This window comes from Bufo gargarizans, chromosome 2, assembly GCF_014858855.1.
Source record: "Bufo gargarizans isolate SCDJY-AF-19 chromosome 2, ASM1485885v1, whole genome shotgun sequence".
Taxonomy (NCBI): Eukaryota; Metazoa; Chordata; class Amphibia; order Anura; family Bufonidae; genus Bufo; species Bufo gargarizans.
Genome location: NC_058081.1, coordinates 148,974,269 through 148,997,397, shown reverse-complemented (window position 1 = coordinate 148,997,397; position 23,129 = coordinate 148,974,269). Strand labels below are relative to the sequence as shown.

The window sequence follows — 23,129 nt, the reverse complement described above, 5'->3', positions numbered from 1 at the left end:
CATTAATGCTGAGTGTTCCGGCAAAACGGATCCGCCATTGTGGTCTGCGCATGCTCAGACTGCAAAAAAATTTAAAAAAATAAATGCCGGATCTATTTTTCCGGATGACACCAGAGAGACAGATCCGGCATTTTAATGCATTTGTAAGACGGATCAGGACCCTGATCTGTCTGACAAATGCCATCAGTTTACATGCGTTTTGACACATCCGGCAGGCAGTTCCGGCAAATCTTCTGCCGCAAGTGTGAAAGTAGCCTTATACTGAACCATTCATTTCAATGGGTCAGCAAAAATAAAATAATGAAGTGTCTCCGTGTGCATTCCGTTTTTCCGTTCCGTTCAAAGATAGAACATGTCCAATTATTGCCAATCACGTTCCGTGGCTCCATTCAAGTCAATGGGTCTTAAAAAAAAAAGATACGGAATGTACACTGTATGTCTTCCGTATCAGTTCAGTTTTTGCGGAAGCATCTATTGGAAATGTTTTCTATGTACTTACTGTATACAGTATATGCCATATGGAAAAACGGAACGGAAAAATGGAACTGAACTGTAAACACTACTGAAACAAAAAACTGTTAAAAACGGCCTGCAAAACACTGAAAAAGCCATACGGTCGTGTGAATGAGCCCTTATTTTGAACTCTGAATGCTGCTATACATGTATGGTGGATGTCGCCAGTAAGTTAAAGGTGTGATGGATTAGTCTCACTAATGATATCATGAAAATAGCAGAACCTCCCATACAGTGGAGTACACTGCATAAAACAACTCATTGACATTTTGGCATGGGTGGGAAGGGAAAAGAAAGAAAGACATTCTGTCCTAGTGATTATTGGGGTCCCCTGCATATCTAACATTGATACTTGTTGAAGGGGTATTACCAGGGGCGACTGGGAGTGGCCCTGAACTAAAAGTGGGCCAGTTTTGTAGTTGGGTCTAAATTGATGGAAGGCAGGGCCAGCAATACCATATTGTGGTACATTATACCACCACAACAGAGCCAAATACCACAGTCCATCACAAAATGCTGCCAGCAGCACAAAATACATCCCTACAAACTTCCACTGGCCGGCCGTGAGGAGGGCTCAGGCGGCCCCATGAACATCGGCCCACCTGGAAATTACCCTGTAAGGTCTATGGCCTATCCACCCCTGGGTATTACAATCTTAGATATGTAAGATAAGATGCCTTTATTGTCACTGTACAATACAATGTAATACAATGCACACTACAATGAAATGTTGTTTGGAGCAATCCTAGATGGATGCCATGGACAGGGGAACAAGAACTGACATTTAAACTAAAGCATTACACTAGAAAAAAACTAAACATTGCACTAGAAAGCATTACTATTCACAGTTCACAGCATATATATAGCAAAAGCAAAGTAGGAAGTGCTTATGAGTATATATACACACTGATTCAGACACCACTGCAGATACGAGATCATCATGGGGTCACGAATGCAGCAGTCACTTTCAGTCTGTGGTAGTTTCTACCTTAGGAAGGCGCAATAATCTCCGAGCATTTAGGAGACTGATTGCTTTGTGGTAAAAGCTGTTCTTCAGCCTAGTGGTGCGGGCATGTAGGGCTCTAAGACGCCTACCAGAGGGTAGGGGAGTGAAAAGGCTGTGGCCGGGGTGAGTTGGATCCCCGCAGATAATTTTTGCCCTGTTGCTGCAGCGAGCAGTGAAGATGTCATCCAGTGATGGTAACTGAGTACCAGTGATTCTGCCAGCCATTCTGATGATGCGCTTGAGGGTCTTCTTGTCCTCAGAAAAGCAGCCGGAGTACCACACTGTGATGCAATATGTGATAACAGATTCTATGGTGCACCTGTAAAAACTGACTAGCAGCTGTTTTGGGAGTTGTGCTTTCTTCAGACTCCTCAGAAAATAAAGCCTCTGAAGGCCTTTTTTGGTAATTTCTGTTGTGTTTTTCTATCCATGATAGGTCCTGACTAATATGAGCTCCCATGAATCTGAAACTTTGAACTATCTCCACGTTTCCACCATTAATGCTAATGAGATGGTGTCCATTTTGTTTCTTCTTCCTAAAATCCTGAATTAGCTCCTTTGTTTTCTTGGTATTGAGTATGAGGTTGTTGTTCTTACTCCATCTCTCTAGGTTCTCAACCTCTTTCCTATAGACTGTTTCATCATTGTTGGAGATTTGGCCTATCACGGTCGTGTCATCTGCAAATTTTATAATGGTATTGGTATTGTGAATAGGTTTACAGTCATTTGTGAAAAGGGAGTAAAGGAGCGGGATCAGCACACAGCCTTGCGGTACCCCAGTGTTTAGTGTTAAGGATGAAGAGAAGTGCTTGCCCATGCGTACGATTTGTGGTCTTTTTGTAAGAAAATCCAGTATCCAGTTGCACAGGTGTGAGCTGAGACCCAAGTTGTTCAGTTTCATTGCCAACTTGTTGGGAGGGATGGTGTTAAAGGCTGAGCTGTATGGTATAGCCACAGGATATTCCTGATAGACACGGGACCAACCTCTAATCATAACCCTCTTCTCACCTGATGACTTGGTGGCTTTGAATGGAGAAGTGGGACCGACATCTATTCAACATTTAGGGCCTATCCTGTGGCTATTCAGATATGTCGAAGATGGGACAACCCCTTTAATGTCTGGAATACTTTTTGGAAACAATTGTTTCCAGTAGTTAGGCATTGATGGACCATCTCTAAATACTCCAGAAATTGATCTGGTGTGAGTATACAACCAAATCAAATAAAACATTTTAAAAATAATATAGTCTATAGAAACTATTGGTATGAGAGGAAATACCCCCATCCCAAAAATAAAAAAAATAGGAATAGCAGTCACCTGGCTGCTTGGACTTGTCCAGACTCTAAAGAAACTAACAGTAGATAAATGGAAGCCGTTACTTTTTCTTACACTGTTATTAGTATATAATTAATGGACTCATTATGTACTTCAATAGAAAATATGTATCGTGAGCAAAAATGCCAATTATCGCACAGTCGTGCAGAAAGTGTCTGCTTAATGTCATAGCGTGCTATTTAGCCAAAATCATGCATTTCATAAAATACTTGTGAACAATAAATCATTAATTTTGTACGGTTGGAGCCAGTCTGGTTCTCGTCAGATGGTGAGTGCCTTGCTATGATTTCCTAGGCCTCTCATGAGATGGCTGGCTCTGGGTTGAATGCTAGCGGCAGCTCTGAGCCTTGGGAGGAAGGCCCTTCTGCCTAAATAAACACAAACTGCGACAATTACGAATAATTAGACCACTTAATAATTTCCAACTAAATACAAATACACATATGCTCCATCCCGGCTCTTTAAGCTTATAAAGCTCTCATCAACTGAATTTTCCTCTAATTACAGGAACATTTTAACTGAAGTACAAAAGAAAACACTCAGTAGAGAAACGAACTAGGTGACGAAGAAGACTTTAAGGGAGAGTAAAGTAGAACTGGCTTAGTTGTTCATAGCAACCAATCAGATTCCACCTTTCATTTTTCAACACTCCTTTGGAGAATGATAGGTGGGATCTGATTGTTTTTTATGAGTCCTCTCCTGCATAACGGAAACCAGACAGATCCATTATGCGGTCCATAGACTTCTATTATGACGGAATGCAAAACAGAATGCCTCTTAAATGGATTCTGTCAGCTAGTTTGAGCCTATAGAGCTGAGGACATGCGCTGATGGATTGCCACTAGCACGGCCTGCAATATACATTTCCCATAGCTCTGAGTGCTTTTATTCAGTAATATTTTTTTAAATATATATATATATATATATATATATATATATGCAAATAAGGTTAGTAAGGAGCCCAAGGGGCTGTTTCCAACGTTTTAGGAGCCCAGCCACGCCCACTGTGAAGGAGCCCAGCACCATCCCGCATCCTTCGAATCTTCTCTTTGCTCCCCTGATGTCACATAGTTGAAGCGCCGTAATCTAGCGCATGCCAGCTAGCGCATATGCAGTTCGTTCCCTGAGGCTGATGCCAGCACAGGGAAGGAGCACCATTCCGGCACTCACATGCGGCGAGTGACGTCGGGGGAGCAAGGAGGAGATTCATAGGATGCGGGCGGTCCTGGGCTCCTTCACAGTGGGTGTGGTTGGGCTCCTGAAACGTTGGCAACAGCCCCTTGGGCTCCTTACTAGCCTAATTTGCATATATATAAAAAGCTGACTAAAAGCACTCACAGCTATGGGAAATGTATATTGCAGGCCGTGCTAGTGGCGATCTAGCAGCACATGTCCTCAGCTCTATAGGCTCAAACTAGGTGACAGAATCCTTTTAAAGGCATTCTGTTATGGATTCCATCATAGAATTCCGTTATGGCCCGTGGTAACGGAATCCATAACGGAATTGCCAAAAAAACAGAACGTCGAACTTCAAAACACCAAAGTGAAATTTCCTGAGTCCATACACTGCCCCCTGGCTCTATACTACACGTGAATGCATGAATCTTACTGCTTCACTATGATTTAGTTCAAGACATTTCATTTTGCACTCCCTTAGTCCTGCCCGGGCTCCTTGTAGTCAACTTTACACTCTGACCAATTTATTAATATTACTATTGTTTTTTTATGATCACAGACATCCAGAATTACCCGCTCTGACAATGACAAAGACAACGGCTGGGATGCTTGGGGGAGCTGGAGTGACTGTTCGCGGACTTGTGGTGGAGGAGCATCCTACTCTTTACGAAGATGTTTGAATGGACGGTTAGTAATGATTTTCAATATCAGGGGCCTCATGTTTTGCTTTTTTCAAATATTTGTTTTTAATTGCCTGCAAACATTAAAACGTTGGGATGAGTAAGTAGGGATGAGCGGTGCCAGCTTTAGATCCTAGATCCAAAGTCGCTTCACTCAAAACTTCGGTTTAATGCTGTACAGAGATCTGTATTTATACAGCATTAAAATGTATGGCCTCCAACGAGGCGAAGTTAGTTATTCCCGAAGTCTCACGAAACTTCGGTGAATAACTTTGGTTTTTGATTTTTAAACTGAAAAAACATTTTAAAACTTGGATCTGAATTCAGCTTCGGTTCCAATGTAATAGTCGGAACCAAAGCAGAGTTTGGATCTAAGTTTTAAAATGGTTTTTAGTTTAAAAAATCTAATACCAAAGTTATTCACCAAAGTCTTGTAATACTTTGGGAATAACTAACTTCGCCTCGTCAGAGGCCATACATTTTAAGGGTCCATTCTCACGCCTGTATGTGTTTTGAAAATTGCAGATCCGTAAAACACGGACATCGGCAATGTGTGTTCCGCATTTTGCGGACCGCACATCGCCGGCACTCTCAAAGAAAATGCCTTTTCTTGTCCGCAATTGCTGTCCAACTGTACTACATGTACTGTACTGCTGTCCAACTGTACTACATGTACTGCATTGCTCTATAGCTTTACTGCATTTACTATATTGCTTTCCACCTATACTACTTGTACTGTACTGCTCTCTGCCTGTGCTAAATGCTCTTTACTGCTCTCCACCTGTACTACATGTACTGTGCTGCTTTTTACCTGTACTACATGTACTGTGCTACATTCTCTGTACTGCTCTCCACCTGTACAACATGTACTGTGCTGCTCTATAGCTTTACTGCATATACTGTATTGATTTCTACCTGTACTACATGTACTGTCCTGCTCTCTATCTGTACTACATGTACTGTACTGCTCTCCACCTGTACTACGTGTACTGTACTGCTCTCCGCCTGTACTACATGTACTGTACTGCTCTCCACCTGTACTACGTGTACTGTACTGCTCTCCGCCTGTACTACATGTACTGTGCTGCTCTATAGCTTTACTGCATATACTGTATTGATTTCTACCTGTACTACATGTACTGTCCTGCTCTCTATCTGTACTACATGTACTGTACTGCTCTCCACCTGTACTACGTGTACTGTACTGCTCTCCGCCTGTGCTACATGTACTGTACTGCTCTCCACCTGTACTACGTGTACTGTACTGCTCTCCACCTGTACTACATGTACTGTGCTGCTCTATAGCTTTACTGCATATACTGTATTGATTTCTACCTGTACTACATGTACTATCCTGCTCTCTATCTGTACTACATGTACTGTACTGCTCTCCACCTGTACTACGTGTACTGTACTGCTCTCCGCCTGTACTACATGTACTGTGCTGCTCTATAGCTTTACTGCATATACTGTATTGATTTCTACCTGTACTATATGTACTGTCCTGCTCTCTATCTGTACTACATGTACTGTACTGCTCTCTATCTGTACTACATGTACTGTACTGCTCTCCACCTGTACTACATGTACTGTACTGCTCTCCGCCTGTACTACATGTACTGTGCTGCTCTCCACCTGTACTACATGTACTGTACTGCTCTCTATCTGTACTACATGTACTGTATTGCTCTCTATCTGTACTACATGTACTGTACTGCTCTCTATCTGTACTACATGTACTGTACTGCTCTCTATCTGTACTACATGTACTGTCCTGCTCTCTACCTGTACTTTATGTACTGTACTGCTCTCCACCTGTACTACATGTACTGTGCTGCTCTCTATCTGTACTACATGTACTGTATTGCTCTCTATCTGTACTACATGTACTGTACTGTTTTCTATCTGTACTACATGTACTGTACTGCTCTCCACCTGTACTACATGTACTGTACTGCTCTCTATCTGTACTACATGTACTGTATTGCTCTCTATCTGTACTACATGTACTGTACTGTTTTCTATCTGTACTACATGTACTGTACTGCTGTCCACCTGTACTACATGTACTGTGCTGCTTTTTACCTGTACTTCATGTACTGTGCTACATTCTCTGTACTGCTCTTCACCTGTACAACATGTACTGTGCTGCTCTATAGCTTTACTGCATATACTGTATTGATTTCTACCTGTACTACATGTACTGTCCTGCTCTCTATCTGTACTACATGTACTGTACTGCTCTCCACCTGTACTACGTGTACTGTACTGCTCTCCGCCTGTGCTACATGTACTGTACTGCTCTCCACCTGTACTACGTGTACTGTACTGCTCTCTATCTGTACTACATGTACTGTGCTGCTCTATAGCTTTACTGCATATACTGTATTGATTTCTACCTGTACTACATGTACTGTCCTGCTCTCTATCTGTACTACATGTACTGTACTGCTCTCCACCTGTACTACGTGTACTGTACTGCTCTCCGCCTGTACTACATGTACTGTGCTGCTCTATAGCTTTACTGCATATACTTTATTGATTTCTACCTGTACTATATGTACTGTCCTGCTCTCTATCTGTACTACATGTACTGTACTGCTCTCTATCTGTACTACATGTACTGTACTGCTCTCCACCTGTACTACATGTACTGTACTGCTCTCCGCCTGTACTACATGTACTGTGCTGCTCTCCACCTGTACTACATGTACTGTACTGCTCTCTATCTGTACTACATGTACTGTATTGCTCTCTATCTGTACTACATGTACTGTACTGCTCTCTATCTGTACTACATGTACTGTACTGCTCTCTATCTGTACTACATGTACTGTCCTGCTCTCTACCTGTACTTTATGTACTGTACTGCTCTCCACCTGTACTACATGTACTGTACTGCTCTCTATCTGTACTACATGTACTGTATTGCTCTCTATCTGTACTACATGTACTGTACTGTTTTCTATCTGTACTACATGTACTGTACTGCTGTCCACCTGTACTACATGTACTGTGCTGCTTTTTACCTGTACTACATGTACTGTGCTACATTCTCTGTACTGCTCTTCAACTGTACAACATGTACTGTGCTGCTCTATAGCTTTACTGCATATACTGTATTGATTTCTACCTGTACTACATGTACTGTCCTGCTCTCTATCTGTACTACATGTACTGTACTGCTCTCCACCTGTACTACGTGTACTGTACTGCTCTCCGCCTGTACTACATGTACTGTGCTGCTCTCCACCTGTACTACATGTACTGTACTGCTCTCTATCTGTACTACATGTACTGTATTGCTCTCTATCTGTACTACATGTACTGTACTGCTCTCTATCTGTACTACATGTACTGTACTGCTCTCCACCTGTACTACATGTACTGTCCTGCTCTCTACCTGTACTTCATGTACTGTACTGCTCTCCACCTGTACTACATGTACTGTACTGCTCTCTATCTGTACTATATGTACTGTATTGCTCTCTATCTGTACTACATGTACTGTACTGCTCTCTATCTGTACTACATGTACTGTACTGCTCTCCACCTGTACTACATGTACTGTCCTGCTCTCTACCTGTACTTCATGTACTGTACTGCTCTCCACCTGTACTACATGTACTGTACTGCTCTCTATCTGTACTACATGTACTGTACTGCTCTCCACCTGTACTACATGTACTGTCCTGCTCTCTACCTGTACTTCATGTACTGTACTGCTCTCCACCTGTACTACATGTACTGTACTGCTCTCTATCTGTACTACATGTACTGTATTGCTCTCTATCTGTACTACATGTACTGTACTGTTCTCTATCTGTACTACATGTACTGTACTGCTCTCCACCTGTACTACATGTACTGTCCTGCTCTCTACCTGTACTACATGTACTGTACTGCTCTCTATCTGTACTACATGTACTGTACTGCTCTCTATCTGTACTACATGTACTGTATTGCTCTCTATCTGTACTACATGTACTGTACTGCTCTCTATCTGTACTACATGTACTGTACTGCTCTCCACCTGTACTACATGTACTGTCCTGCTCTCTACCTGTACTTCATGTACTGTACTGCTCTCCACCTGTACTGTACTGCTCTCTATCTGTACTACATGTACTGTATTGCTCTCAGTCTGTACTACATGTACTGTACTGCTCTCTATCTGTACTACATGTACTGTACTGCTCTCCACCTGTACTACATGTACTGTCCTGCTCTCTACCTGTACTACATGTACTGTCCTGCTCTCTATCTGTACTACATGTACTGTACTGCTCTCCACTTGTACTACGTGTACTGTGCTGCTCTCCACCTGTACTACGTGTACTGTGCTGCTCTCTATCTGTACTACATGTACTGTGCTGCTCTCTATCTGTACTACATGTACTGTACTGCTCTCTATCTGTACTACATGTACTGTACTGCTCTCTATCTGTACTACATTTGCTGTACTGCTCTCTACCTGTACTGTACTGTTCCACCTGTGACACATCTACTGCATTCACTGCCTGTACTACATGCCATGCACTGCTCTCTTCCTGTGTAATACAGGCATATACTGACTGCTAACAATCTGTGCAAAAGTCCAGGGCAAGTTTTCTCTTTCAAAATAAGCTGCATATTGTACTTCCAGCAGCTGTTTATGACGTTTATATGGAATGACAAATTCTGTATTGGTTATCTGCTTATGGTTCTCTAATTTCCATGTTTTCCTTCATTTTCTTAATAACTAGTTTTCCTTTTTTTAAGCTTCTTCTAGAACAAATTAATACCAAGGGAGCAGTATCCCTTTGTATGTAAATGCAATTAAATGTAGTCTTTCAAGTATAAAATCCAACTAGCCCCATCTGTAGGGATTCAAAACATGCAGGGCTGTGCTCTAGAAGTGTTACTACCAATAGACTTACTGTAAGACAGTATATTAGAAGGTAAAACGACATGGGTTACTTTACTATTGTGGTAATATTCTTCATCTTTCATGGCCATCTCTTTCATTGTGGTAATCTCTCAGCTGATGGTGGTATTATCAGCAATATGATTAATGGACAAAATTATGAAATGATTTACAGTGGTTTTTGATGCCATCCTTTGGATAGCAGCTTTGTTTAGTATTGCAGCTCGGCCCCATTCACTTTATATATATTTTTTAAATCTTTTTATTTCAGTTTCATAAGAACATATACATTTGTACACGAAACACATCAACTTTAACAATATAAAAAATCCAGATTAACAATTAATAATTGAAATTACAATTTTTTTCTCCCTTACCAATCCCCTTTATTTAATACCCACCCACCACCCTTGGGAAAGAGGGGGGGGGGGACGAAAAAGAAAAAAAAAGCCCCATTCACTTGAATTGCACTCTGTGCTGAGCCTAGGCTACGTGACTTATGAACAGGCTACGGCACTCAGCCTCTTCAAACAGCTGATCGGTGGTGGTATCAGGAGTTGGACCCACGATGATCCGATATTGATGACCTATCCTGAGCAGGGAACTTAAAGTGGACCTGGAAAAGAAAACTAAAAGTGGCCCCATGTTGTAGGTGGTGTGACACAGTGAAGGGTATGGTCTCGGAAAACTGGTATTTTCCTCCCAGCGTGTGCTGCTGGGCTGATTTGCAGCCAGGTGGGGTCAAACACCAGACTGGATTTTAAGTGCTGGTCTGGGTTTTGACAGCACCTAGCTGTCCTCAAAAGACAGCTGGGCTCAGCAGCAAAGGGTGTGTGCTGGGATCTGAGGACTGTGCCGTGTTAGAGGGCTGAGACCCGTGTTTAGGGGAAACAGGCCCCCTAAAAGCCTGCTATGGACTGCTGGAGATAGAACTGCCGACAAGGTGATTCTTTGCTATGTGGACTTTCCATTGTGTGTGAACTAACACCAAGACTGCAAAGTGATGTCATGTTGTTTGCCTTATGTGTGAATAAACACAGAAGTTTGATTTAAGAACTGGTAATTTCCCTTTGTACTGCGTCCTCATACCCTGTCTACCAGAGCGAATCCCCACAGTGGGTCCAAATTGACAGAAGTGGACAAAATAAAGAGGCAGGGATAACAGAAGTAGGCAGCGCCTGCAATACCGTAGTGCAGCACAGAATACTGCCCCAGCAGAACCAAATACTACAGGGCAGCACAAAATACTGCCGCCCCAACCACAGTATTCAACTGTATAACCGTCATGAGAACGGTAATACAGTTGAGTACATGTAGCCATTGAGCATCAGATCATTATGTACCTGGCCTGCGGCCATCAAGAGGGCTTGAGTTGACCCCTGGGCAACGGCCCACCAGGAAATTACCCCGGTTGGGTCTATGGCCAATCCGCCCCTGATCCTGAGAATAGGTTATTAGTATCAGAATCTCGGAAAAGTCCTTTAACCGAGTAGTTTGCACAGTGTTAGAAATATATAAATTAACCTTATGTTACCAGATTCATTCTTCTAATGTATTGACTGCTAAGTGGGGAATTTCTTTCTCGCTTAAAAAGACAGAAAAGACAGAAAACAACCAGGCAGAATTTATTCCTAAAATCAACCACTTTGGTCCTTTATGTTGATAGGTTACCATTTATTCAATCTTTCTAAAAGCATTCATTAGTTACATTAATTGCAGAATTTAGCTAATTGAACAAACCCTCATGCTATGCATGACATCATGTTTTTATGCTTTTAGACAGTCATAAAGTGTCACCAACACTTCCCACTACTGCCTACACCTAAATCAAGTAGTTACAATGGCACAAATTCATAGATATCGGCAACATGTTTCTTAGAGAACAAAGTCATAATGGAAAATTGCTTATATGAATTATGAAACTAAAATATTTGGTGTAACTGGCTACTATGAATACAAATTACTTATGTAGTACCACATAACGGTTTGGGTACTAAAAGAGGATCTAACGTGCTTTTCTTAGGACTTTGCCCTTCTAGTATTTGTAACCTTCGTTATTACTTCTGGAAATGCATAAAAATATTGCCAATTGAGTATTACTATTACTCTTCTCAATATTGCATGTCTTTACTTACTTTACAGACATATCAGATGTGGCAGGTCTTCTGTGAGAAGTTATGGAATTGATGATATATTGCTAGAATATAAAGAACCATGGAGGATACATAATGCATAAAGAAATTAGAGCTTTCACAACAAAGCAAAACATTTAAAGGGAATCTGCCACCAGCGACTTCCCTATCAAACTGTTTGCAATCCGCTATCCACACATAGCCGAGTATCGGAACAGCTTGAAAAAGGGCACCTACTGAAAAGGGCCCAAAACATTGCACTGATGTACACTCACCTAAAGAATTATTAGGAACATCTGTTCTATTTCTCATTAATGCGATTATCTAGTCAACCAATCACAAGGCAGTTGCTTCAATGCATGAATGGTTGTGGTCCTGGTCAAGACAATCTCCTGAACTCCAAACACGCACAACCTTGAGGCGGATGGGCTACAACAGAAGACCCCATCGGGTACCACTTATCTCCACTACAAATAGGAAAAAGAGGCTACAATTTTACAATTTGCACGAGCTCACCAAAATTGGACTGTTGAAGACTGGAAAAATGTTGCCTGGTCTGATGAGTCTCGATTTCTGTTGAGACATTCAAATGGTAGAGTCTGAATTTGGCGTAAACAGAATGAGAACATGTATCCATCATGCCTTGTTACCACTGTGCAGGCTGGTGGTGTAATGGTGTGGGGGATGTTTTCTGGGCACACTTTAGGCCCCTTAGTGCCAATTGGCCATCGTTTAAATGCGACGGGCTACCTGAGCATTGTTTCTGACCATGTCCATCCTTTCATGACCACCATGTACCCATCCTCTGATGGCTACTTCTAGCAGGATAATGCACCATGTCACAAAGCTCGAATCATTTCAAATTGGTTTCTTGAACTAAAATGGCCCCCACAGTCACCAGATCTCAACCCAATAGAGCATCTTTGGGATGTGGTGGTACAGGATCTTCGTGCCCTGGATGTGCATCCCTCAAATCTCCATCAACTGCAAGATGCTATCCTATCAATATGGGCCAACATTTCTAAAGAATGCTATCAGCACCTTGTTAAATCAATGCCACGTAGAATTAAGGCAGTTCTGAAGGCAAAAGGGGGTCCATTAGTATGGTGTTCCTAATAATTCTTTAGGTGAGTGTATATTGTGTACCATTGGTGTTGAAATGAATGAAATAAAAGAACCAACCATAAATACATATTAAGTTTTATACGAATCCCCAGGTGGAGGGAGATCTAACTGGAGACTTGCACCCACAAAAGTCCTCTGGACGAGTGCTGTGGCCACAACTCTGCATCACCGAAGCTCCACTCATTTATGTGGCCAGCCCCTCTCTGGCTGCTCTCCTTCTGCCTGGCCCTGTCAATAAAAGCAATGAGGCAAGGGCTGGCTACAGAAAGGAGTTGAGCTTTATTGTAACAAGAGCAATGGTGAAGCCCTCATTGCACCAAAGGCCTAATTTGCATATTAAGAAAAAATATCATAACTTGGAAACAAAGCCGTGGATCAACTAATGAAAAGCAATGTTTTAATCAGGCGGACCACATCTATGTGTCTATGCAAAGAGTTGGATAGGGAAGTCGCTGGTGATAGATTCCCTTTAATTCTTGGCAATTAACTCTTAGCAGTGATACACTGGGTCAGTGCACTTGCAGTTTAACCACGAGAAGTACATTCTTTACCATAGAGCACAAACTTAAAATTCAAGCCCCAAATGTGATTTTGAAAAAAGAAATTCATTACTGCGTCTGGTAATAAACTTTGTTTAATTTTACAAATTAGATGCTATTTTAATCATGTAAAATCAAATTGTATTCATCATGTGAGAATTAATGATTGTATGGATTGCAATGATTCTCATGCTTCCACCACATTGTATTTCAGGAGCTGTGAAGGCCGGAACATTCGTTACAGAACATGCAGCAATAACGTAAGTCTGATCCATTCTTCATTTCCTTTCCTTCATCCTCTACAAGCAGTAAACTTGGGGCTGGTCCCTGTCTCTGTTTTCCTATACGTCTTCCTCGAGGATTTGTGCTCCCACTTCCCAATAATGTCTCTTCTCAGCGGAGTCTTCCTGCCAAGCAGTGATTCACAATGTGTATCAGGAGGAAGCTGAGAGGATTTAAGAAACAACATATTTTATCTAAAAGTAGTTAATATTTGGACTTTTATTGTCTACAAAGAAGACAGTGTTTTGCTCATTAAAGAGGAAGGATTTCCTTGAAACATTTCTTTGAAAGCGCATATAAGTCTGTTTATTACAAAAATGAAAACGCTTAATTCTGATAGTGTATGAGACGGGAAGGTTCGCTTCCTATAACGCAATACTGGCCTCCTGTGGTCAAAGTCTGTGTCTAGCAGGGAGCAGGTGCAGTGAGAATGAGCGTACTCGCTCATCATGGCTTATCATTTTGTGCCCACCTTTCCAACCTGTCCCCCAACCACCGCTATAACTGGCCTGTAACACATCTGTATGTTATATATATTCATGTAGATTCATCTAACTGATTCCGATATAATGGGTGCAGTTCTTTAACCCGTTGACTGCTGTATCAGATCTATTGTGATTGCTGTTGACTGCTGAGATGTTTATAATGAAGATCTTATGCATATGGCGGTATTATGGCTGTAATCGGACGCCATAGACATGCCTGGAGCCTTACTGTACCCTTTGTTTGCAAGATGTTATTTACATGCTATTTTCAGAGATAGCATTGTTTCTAGGGGAGAATATTTCTGATAGGCTGCACCCCATGGACAGCGTGCAGTGCCACACACAGTCTAGGTACAGAATCTGGGCTCTGCCTGACGCTCAAGGGGTAAATAGTTCACTCTCTTTTTCGACTTTGCGAATAACCTACTTCAGCTCATGGGAGCCCATACTGTGCATGCTAAGGCTACATTCACACGACCACATTGAAAAGTTCCCCTGCGAACATACCATTAGGCTTTCAAAGCCGCAGCCTTGGTCTTGAGTGTATGTTTTAAACCTATCTGACTTTAAAGCTTGCAATCCTGGTTAGTCATGTATCCTCTGACAACATTTTGGCTGTCCCAGTTTCCTTTACATATGCTGCGTGTCCCTCTATTCTTTGATGTGTCATCTCCGCTGAACGTTCACTTTAAACCACCCCCTTGACATGAGCCTGCATACAGCTATAAAACACTGCACCGACCAAGCATGGCCCCACATAAATACAAGGCTTTCTAATCAGAGAATTTGTATTATTTCACAGTGAAATTGGTTTCATGTGTTTTTCTTTTCTTTTCCTTTTGTCAAGTGTTTCATGGTAAGCAGCCAGGAGCAGGTTTACACTGATGGAGTTCAGTCCGGGTCTATTGTGCAGGCATACTTCTCTGATGTGTAATATATACAATAATTATGCAGTTGTTTATTATTAGAGCTGTGGAACCCATCCATTTAGTGCAAAGACATTTACCATGACACGTACCCTTAGGAACATTGCTAAAGACTCACAGCAGAGCCCAGTGCACGAAGCCTGGATGACAGTGCACGGGGGACATTTGGCTGGTACAAAGCCACCTAGCATCTAAGGACTCCTGCACAGAGCCTGTCAGACTCCATACATACAGAGATACTCTTATCTAGGATCTTATCTATGTCTGATGGAGCATACCCAGGGGCGTAGCTAAGGGCTCCTGGGCTCTGGTGCAAGAGTTCAGCTTGGGGCAGGGAAGCACATAGTCTTCGTGGTGCCTGAACCGGCAACCCCGACATGCCAAATTCTTGACGTAACCCCTCCTCTCCAGCCAGAGGTGTAACTTGGCCATCAAGCACTTTCTATAATACTGGTGTCTTTTTACGCGGCACAAGGGTCTTTGGGCCCCCTCGGGTTTCTGGGCCTGGTTGCAACTGCTACCTCTGCACCCCCTATAGCTATGCCCCTGAGCATACCACAATTTTTCTTTCTGCAGGATTTGTACAGAAGTCAACAAAAGTAAACTTCTGCATGCCTCCAAGTGAAGAGGCATCCAGAGGTGCAGTGGAGGACTCATGTACATTGACAGTCTAATTATGGATCCATATTAATTACAGCATAATATGGCCCTGTACATGCTGGTAAACATGGACGAGATATTATACAGATAGCACAAGGATGGTGACCATGTGCCGTATGGTTTTCTTGTAGACCTATTCATGTGTAAAAAAAAGTCTTGCTGAAAACTGGAGCTGGATGGTGCATGCTGTGATTCTCTTTGCGTGGATCAATGGTCTGTGTGGAATATTGCTCACTCGGACAGTACTCAGACTGGACAAATGTATGTCCGAATAAACCCTAAGGCAGGCTTTTCTACTTGGGTGTCCGCTTGGCTTACCTGGTTGCACTTCCGCAATGAGTCTTCCCACACTATTACTGGGCCGCCTGCGTCGCTCTATCACTGTTTCCACCAGCTTTGCTGACAGTGGAGCTGGTTGACCTATCGGGGAGCAAGCACACCGGCCAATCAGTGTCTGCACCAGCATCATGTGCTTCCTGAAGGCAGTGTATTAAACAGGCATCTGGTGCCTACAGTTGCCTGTGATTTGTTCTTCTTGCCTCACACACTTGAGTTTCATGTGGATCCCTGGACTTCTGTCCTTCTGCCTGTTAGTGACTTCGCCTCTGACTGCTGAGTCTGGTTCTGAAGTTAACTTCCGGTTTTGAGCCTGCTGGGTATATTACTCTGGGTTTGTTTTTTCCTTGGTTCTGAAGGTTTTCTCTGGTTTTGACTCAGTCTGTCTGACTTCCCCTTTTGTCTTTCTTAAGTAGGTTGTCTGCACTTAGTCAGACTATCGCCCAGTTGGGGTCTGCTGATTAGGGCACATTGTCCACATAGGTAGGGACAGTGGTGTGCATTGCCATCACGTCTGCACTGTTCCCTACCTGACGTGACATAGGGTTCCTTCACAGACAGTTTTGTCCCTGGTGTTTGCTTTGGCCAAAGAACCACTGACATAATCATTGTTTTTGAAGTTTTTCTTACCGTGTTTTACCATCTGGTGTTTATTATAGTGTTTTTTTGCATTCCTGCCTTTTTTTTTTTTTTTAAATATGTGCCCCTTGTGATGTTACTTTCTCTGTAGAACCGTGTGGGAAAATTGCCATTAAAAAAAACTCCAATACCCAGAAAAAGACGGCTAGTTTTCCTGTGTTAGAAATTTGTCATATACTTCCATGCAACATCTGGAGTTTTTTTTTTTTTTTTTACCTGAAAACCCAGAATAAAACTCCACAAAAAAACAAACAAAAGCCTATGTGTGAACTCACCCTTATATTACTCCTACTTTGAAGCATTACAGGTTTGAGCCAGAATTTACAGTGGTTATTAGTCTCCTTCTGTTGCTTTGTTCTTCTTTTATTATGTCTTTCTATCTATTTCTCAGTTGCAAAGCTATGACATAGATTGAGCATTTTAACATGAGCCTTTTTATGAAGAGTTATTTCAGTGGCTAATACAGTCATATTTAATGCTAGGCTGCCATCCAGAATATTTCATTTTATGAAGGAGGAGGACAGTAATGCAATATTGTGCCTATATTGAAAAAGTACTGAATAACATGAAGATTGCGTCATGTAATAATTGCATTCACAAACGTGCCTGTGTGTTATGGACTGAAGAAAAGTGGCGGTATACTGTAGCTTTAGTGACATAGACCTGTCTCATACTTTACTACAGAACATGGACGGGTTTAGGATACAGTTCACATCAGGGACAGGCGCATGAGAGCTTAGTTTTTCCAGTGTATAAACCAAGACAGTTTGTACCTTGAAGCTGATTTTTTACAGGTCAATTTATTTTAGAACTTCACAATCTATCTTGTCCATTTATCTCTAGCACTGAGTTAGGCTGGATTCACAAGTCTTATAGAAACACATTTTGTTTCCCTTTTTTCGGGTGGAAATCCTTATGACTTCATAACTTCACCAGAGCAAAATGTATCAGTATTTTGCTTGTGTCTTCAAATTATTTTCTATGAACCCAGCTGTGTTCCCCACACCTGTTCCCAAGGAACCACAACTGGTCTTGTCTTAAAGTTCTTCAGATATTGGTGACTTATCTTCAGGACAGCAAACAAAAGCAAATGACGGCAGCATCTCCAGAAGTGAATTTTATTCACAGTGGGTCTATGAAATAATGTGCAAATAACGCCAAAAAGTGCAACGCCTCCTCTAATCAAAATGTACCAATCATGATAGTGTACTACTCCCAGTGACAAGGTGTATACCTCTTGTAAGTGTCAGCATAGTTGTCCAATCTAAAATCACAATCAATTACCTGAAGGAGGATGGCAGCATACGAGACACCCAAATCATGCACATGTTCATCAGCGTCTGCCAAACTTCACTGCGCATGCCCAAGTACATTGGGGAGTTTTAATGAACAGGTGTCCCTAGGAGTAATACACTATCATGATTGGTACATTTTGGTTAGAGGAAGCACTATGTACGATATACAGTATAAGTTGTTTTTAGCTCACTTTTGATTATGCTTGATAAAGACTACTTGATTGTCGAAACGTTGCACTTTATGGCGTTATTTGCACATTATTTCATGGACCCACTGTTAATAAAATTCACTTCTGGAGATGCTGCCGTCATTTGCTTTTGTTTGCTGATCGGATAACCAAGATGGATCTAAGGTTGTGGATGGGCTGATGCATTCCAGTGTCTACACGGTATTGAGTGCTGCTCTTAACGTTTTATTTACTATCTTCTGGACAGGTCATCAACATCGGATTGGCAAGAGTCCGATTCCTGGGACTAGTGCTGATCAGCTGTTTGATGGGCTCATGGTGCTTTTGTGAGCACTGCTCCCTTTTCAGTGTTTACCTTCATGCCATCAACTTTCTAGTGGCAGTGCAGTATAATTACAAATTCCTCAGCAATTCACTTTATTACAAGGGTTGTTCATCTTCTGTTTTTTTTTTGATAAATCCCTACGTGGAAGTATACTTACCTGCTCCCTGCCATTGGGTTTCACAGCAGTGACCCCTCTTGCATCATGTCAATTGGTCAGGTGACGCAAGGGGGCAGGTCACAGCTGTGGCCAGTCATTGGCTGCAATGGTGGCTGCAACAGTATTGAACCGGATGTTGACAGCGCAGGACCCGAGTGCTGGATAGATGGTTGGAGAGGGAAGGAGCCAGGACCTAGTGGTGGGGAGCAGGTAAGTATGCTTCCCTCTGCAGATAAAAAAAACCACCATCCCATCACAATATTAAAAACATCTAAAATAGTACACTGGGTACACATAGAAATAGAGAGGAGCCATAATGAGCCCAAATCTCCACAGCCCCTCTTCACAATACAAAGAAGTCACCTCAAGGACAGATAATAATGAACAAAATGGAAAATACAAAGAATCCACCATAATACCATTGACAAAGGTGCTGCAGATAAATCAGGAATAAATCCAGATGTCTTCATGCGCAGTGAAGGTCAAAGAACAAGTATGAGGAGGTTGAGCGAAATCCCTACACATATATTGCCATAAAATATGGCTACTTTAGGTACCACTCACACTAGCTGTGTCAAAAGTGACCTGCAGCTCTTCTAGACTCTACTAGTCTTCCTCTAGACTAGTATACATCTGGTCTACACTCTACCAATTCCCAACCAGTTACCCTGCCAGGCACATCAGCGGTCTCAATGTGCCGATGTCTGAGCAATGGCGTAATGATGCAGTACGGTGGAGCAGTCTACGGGAAGTGCCGTCTTGCGAGGATCTGACGGGATGCCAGCAGGGTATGGCAGCTGCCTATCCCTCCTGTGCTGGCGAATTACAGTAACATGCACATTTGACTTGATTGTCCATAAATGTTAATGAAATTATTTAATTGATGACTGAAGAATTCTGTTAGCCAGTAGTCAAGGGGTGATATGGTCCTAACAGTAGACAATATGGTATAATATTTGAGGATAAATTAATTTCTTTGACCTTAGAAATAATAAAATGGTTTTATAATGTCTTCCTTGTACAATTAGTTTATACAGGTGTCATTTTATTAAGAGCAGCTTGTGAGGATTAAGCTCTGCAAAGTCTTTCATTGGTCACGATGGTAAAACTATAATGTCAGGAGGTGACTAAAATTACCAGCTACAAGGAGGCAGAGATCGGTGCGTTCCTGCTTCTCGGTTACAACAATAATAAAGTCTATTTAATCCAGATGTTAACACATTTATTAAATAGTCAAACAGCTCGGCCTTATTGCACGACATCTTTCACTCTGGGCCTGTTTTGAGATGTTAACCTTGCTGAAAGGCCAATGTCATACAGATCTCTAAATCCAGAGCGTTCTGCTGATGTACGTTCAGCTTGTGTTTTTACTCGGTATTTCTCTTCATTTATTTAAAGGGTAGGCCCCTATTTTTCAACCACCTTCCCTGGAATCACTAATAGAAATTGAAACTGAATCTGGCCCCAAAGTAATACACAGTACTGTTTTTGGACACCATTTCAGTCCAGTCCAGTAGATATTTTCTTACTAGTCGGCTAGGTAAAACCACAGAAGCGATTTAGTTTTTCAATTAATCCACTTGTTTTCCATATAATAAAAAGTCGATCAATACCTTTGACTGTAGTTTGTTTTCTGCAGAATTTCAAGAATAAGTGTTATATTTCATTTTTAAGGGTGACACAGCCCTGGCAATATTCCTGCTTCTCATAGTTGACATACAGTGTATTTGTTGTGTCCACATCAACCGTAGCTGAAATTTGGTTAAAGACTCCAATTTCTCATGAAACAAATTTATAGGGGTTGTCTCACTTCAGCAAATGGCATTTATTAAGTAGACAAAATGAATACAAGGTACTTGTTGAGTCAAAGCCATTGAACTAGGGGACACTGGTATTGATATTTAAAGGGGTTGTCCAATCTGAACCCTTATGGCATGTTGATAGGATTTTATTTACTTATTTTACTCACTTATATAGCGCTTCTATATTCCACAACGCTTTACACACATTAGCATTACGCTGTCCCCAATGGGGCTCACAATCTACATTCCCTATCAGTATGTGTTATGGAGTGAGGGAGGAAACCGGAGAACCCAGAAGAAACCCACGTAAACACGGGGAGAACATACAAACTCCATGCACATGTTGTCCTTGGATGGATTTGAACCTAGGACCCCAGTGCTGCAGGGCACCAGTGCTAACCACTGAGCCACTGTGCTACCCAGGAAATGCCATAAATGTCTGATAGGTGAGGGTCCCATGTCTGGGACCGATTCCTATCTGAAAAATGGGCCCCCTCTATGAATGGTGAGCAAGTCCTTCTTGGCCTTCTCCATTGACCTAAAGGGGTTGTCGCACTCACAGCAATTAGCATTTATCATGTAGAGAAATTTAATACAAGGCACCTACTAATGTATTGTGATTGTGCTTTCTTTACTGGCTGGATTAAGTTTTCTATCACATTATACCAGGGGCCAGCAACCTACGGCACTCCAGGTGTTGTGAAACTACATCTTCGATCAAGCACACTTGCTTGGATGTTCTCTGAACTCCCACAGAAGTAAAAGGAGCATGCTGGGAGTTGTAGTTTCACAACAGCTAGAGTGCCAAAGGTTGCTGATCCCTGCTTTATATACTGCTCATTTCCATAGTTACGACCACCCGCAATCCATCAACCATGGCCGTTCCATCACATATTATATTCCCCTTTCCTCTAGAACACCACTTTTAATGCAACTTTGGGTGGTCTTTTCAAAGAAATATTACTGTATTGGTTTACAGCACTAGTCTATATATTCTTGAGATTCCACTGCCTTTTGACAGCAAGAATAGTATAGTCTACTGTGCAATTTTTGAATGATTGGAGTTTGCATGATTCGTTAGGATCCGTTTCAAATGGATAAGTGAAAGCTGTCATGTCTCTGCTAAAGCCAGAATCCATCTCCCTAAGGTCATTAGAGCTTAAAAGATATCATTGCACTATTTTTCCCTTTTGACACTTTTTAATGTGTTTTATTTTCCCCATAGGACTGTCCTTCTGATGTTGGAGACTTCAGGGCTCAGCAATGTTCAGCACACAATGATGTCAAGTATCATGGGCAGTATTATGAGTGGCAACCAGTCTACAACGATGCCACCGCTCCCTGTGCTCTCAAGTGCCAAGCTGTAGGAAAGAACCTAGTTGTAGAGCTAGCTCCTAAAGTCCTTGATGGAACACGATGTAACACAGAGTCTCCAGACATGTGCATCAGTGGCATCTGCCAGGTAAGTGGTAAATCTTTCATATTGCAATGGCGCAGATGGAGAAATCTACTATGCAACAACCTACAACTCTTTAAAGAGATGTAATTAGGTCATTGTGTTCAGCATGACCCTTTTACAATTTTTGTTACTGTCATATTGTGTTATCTGACTATATTACACATTGTACTGAGTTGTTGTAAAGCACGGTTGCACCCATAGAAATCTATAGGCCCACACCATGTCTGTGTAGTCCTCAGATTTGCATTGCCTGCTATATTATGGGAAGAATATAGAGGCACCAGAGCGGTGCCAGCAGTTCTGTAATGTAGAACAGTTGATCTGTGTGCTTTGTGCATATGATGCCCTATGTTTGTCGTGTACATGAGGCCCACGTTTTTATTTTACGCTCCAACGAGAGTACAGTGCTTTATTAAAATTATCATTTGATAATTATTAGTCAAAAGGTAAAACACATGGTGAATGTGAACATTTTTCTTTTGCTTCTGCTCCATTTCTCACGTAATATTTAATATCCTTTCCAATGGCCAAATAAAAAAGCTATTGTAAAGGGGGTTTGCATTTCACTGCTGGCGGACGTGTCTGGTGTAACCTTGTCAGCAAATACACGAGTTTGGCGATATCAGCCAATTAAATGGACCATAAAACTGACACCGCTTGAAAAAGCAATTCTCAATCATCTCCTTGACATCAGGATTTTTTACTCCGAATGGAAAAAATGACAGATTTCCTTTCATTTTTCCATCAGAAGCTTTCTCTTGCTTGGATATTAGGTTGTAAAATGATGGTATGCATTGGCTAGCGTAGCAGTATTTGAGACTGCATACGTTATAAGATACTTCATATATGTTCATAAAACCAAAATGGAAAGTGATACATTTTATATCACGGGTTGTCTGTTTAGATGATAGAAGCAAGAAGAAAAGAAAGTTCCTACAGTTTTTTTGAGCATATATGCAGTATTTTATGGGTAGCATGGTGGTGCAGTCCAAGGAGTCCAAGATTCAAAACTGACCAAGGGCAACATCTGCATGGAGTTTGCGTGTTCTCCATATGTTGATGGAGCTTCCTCCTGATAATCAAGTTCTTTTGCTGCACTACTTCTTAGACTGTCTGGTGCACACTGTGCTTCAGTAGCCCCAGACAGTACTTCTTCCTTGTC

The 23,129-nt window shown here is 41.8% G+C and overlaps 1 protein-coding gene across 1 annotated transcript in view; it reads left to right on the top strand.

Annotated features, from left to right (window-relative positions):
- The window catches only part of ADAMTSL3 (ADAMTS like 3), a 468,234-nt gene that overhangs the window by 235,040 nt on the left and 210,065 nt on the right, over window positions 1-23,129 (top strand). The window contains exons 4-6 of the mRNA XM_044279573.1: window positions 4,591-4,718; window positions 13,628-13,673; window positions 21,734-21,970. Coding sequence (XP_044135508.1) covers window positions 4,591-4,718; window positions 13,628-13,673; window positions 21,734-21,970 — 411 coding nt within the window. The remainder of the gene's footprint in view (window positions 1-4,590; window positions 4,719-13,627; window positions 13,674-21,733; window positions 21,971-23,129) is intronic.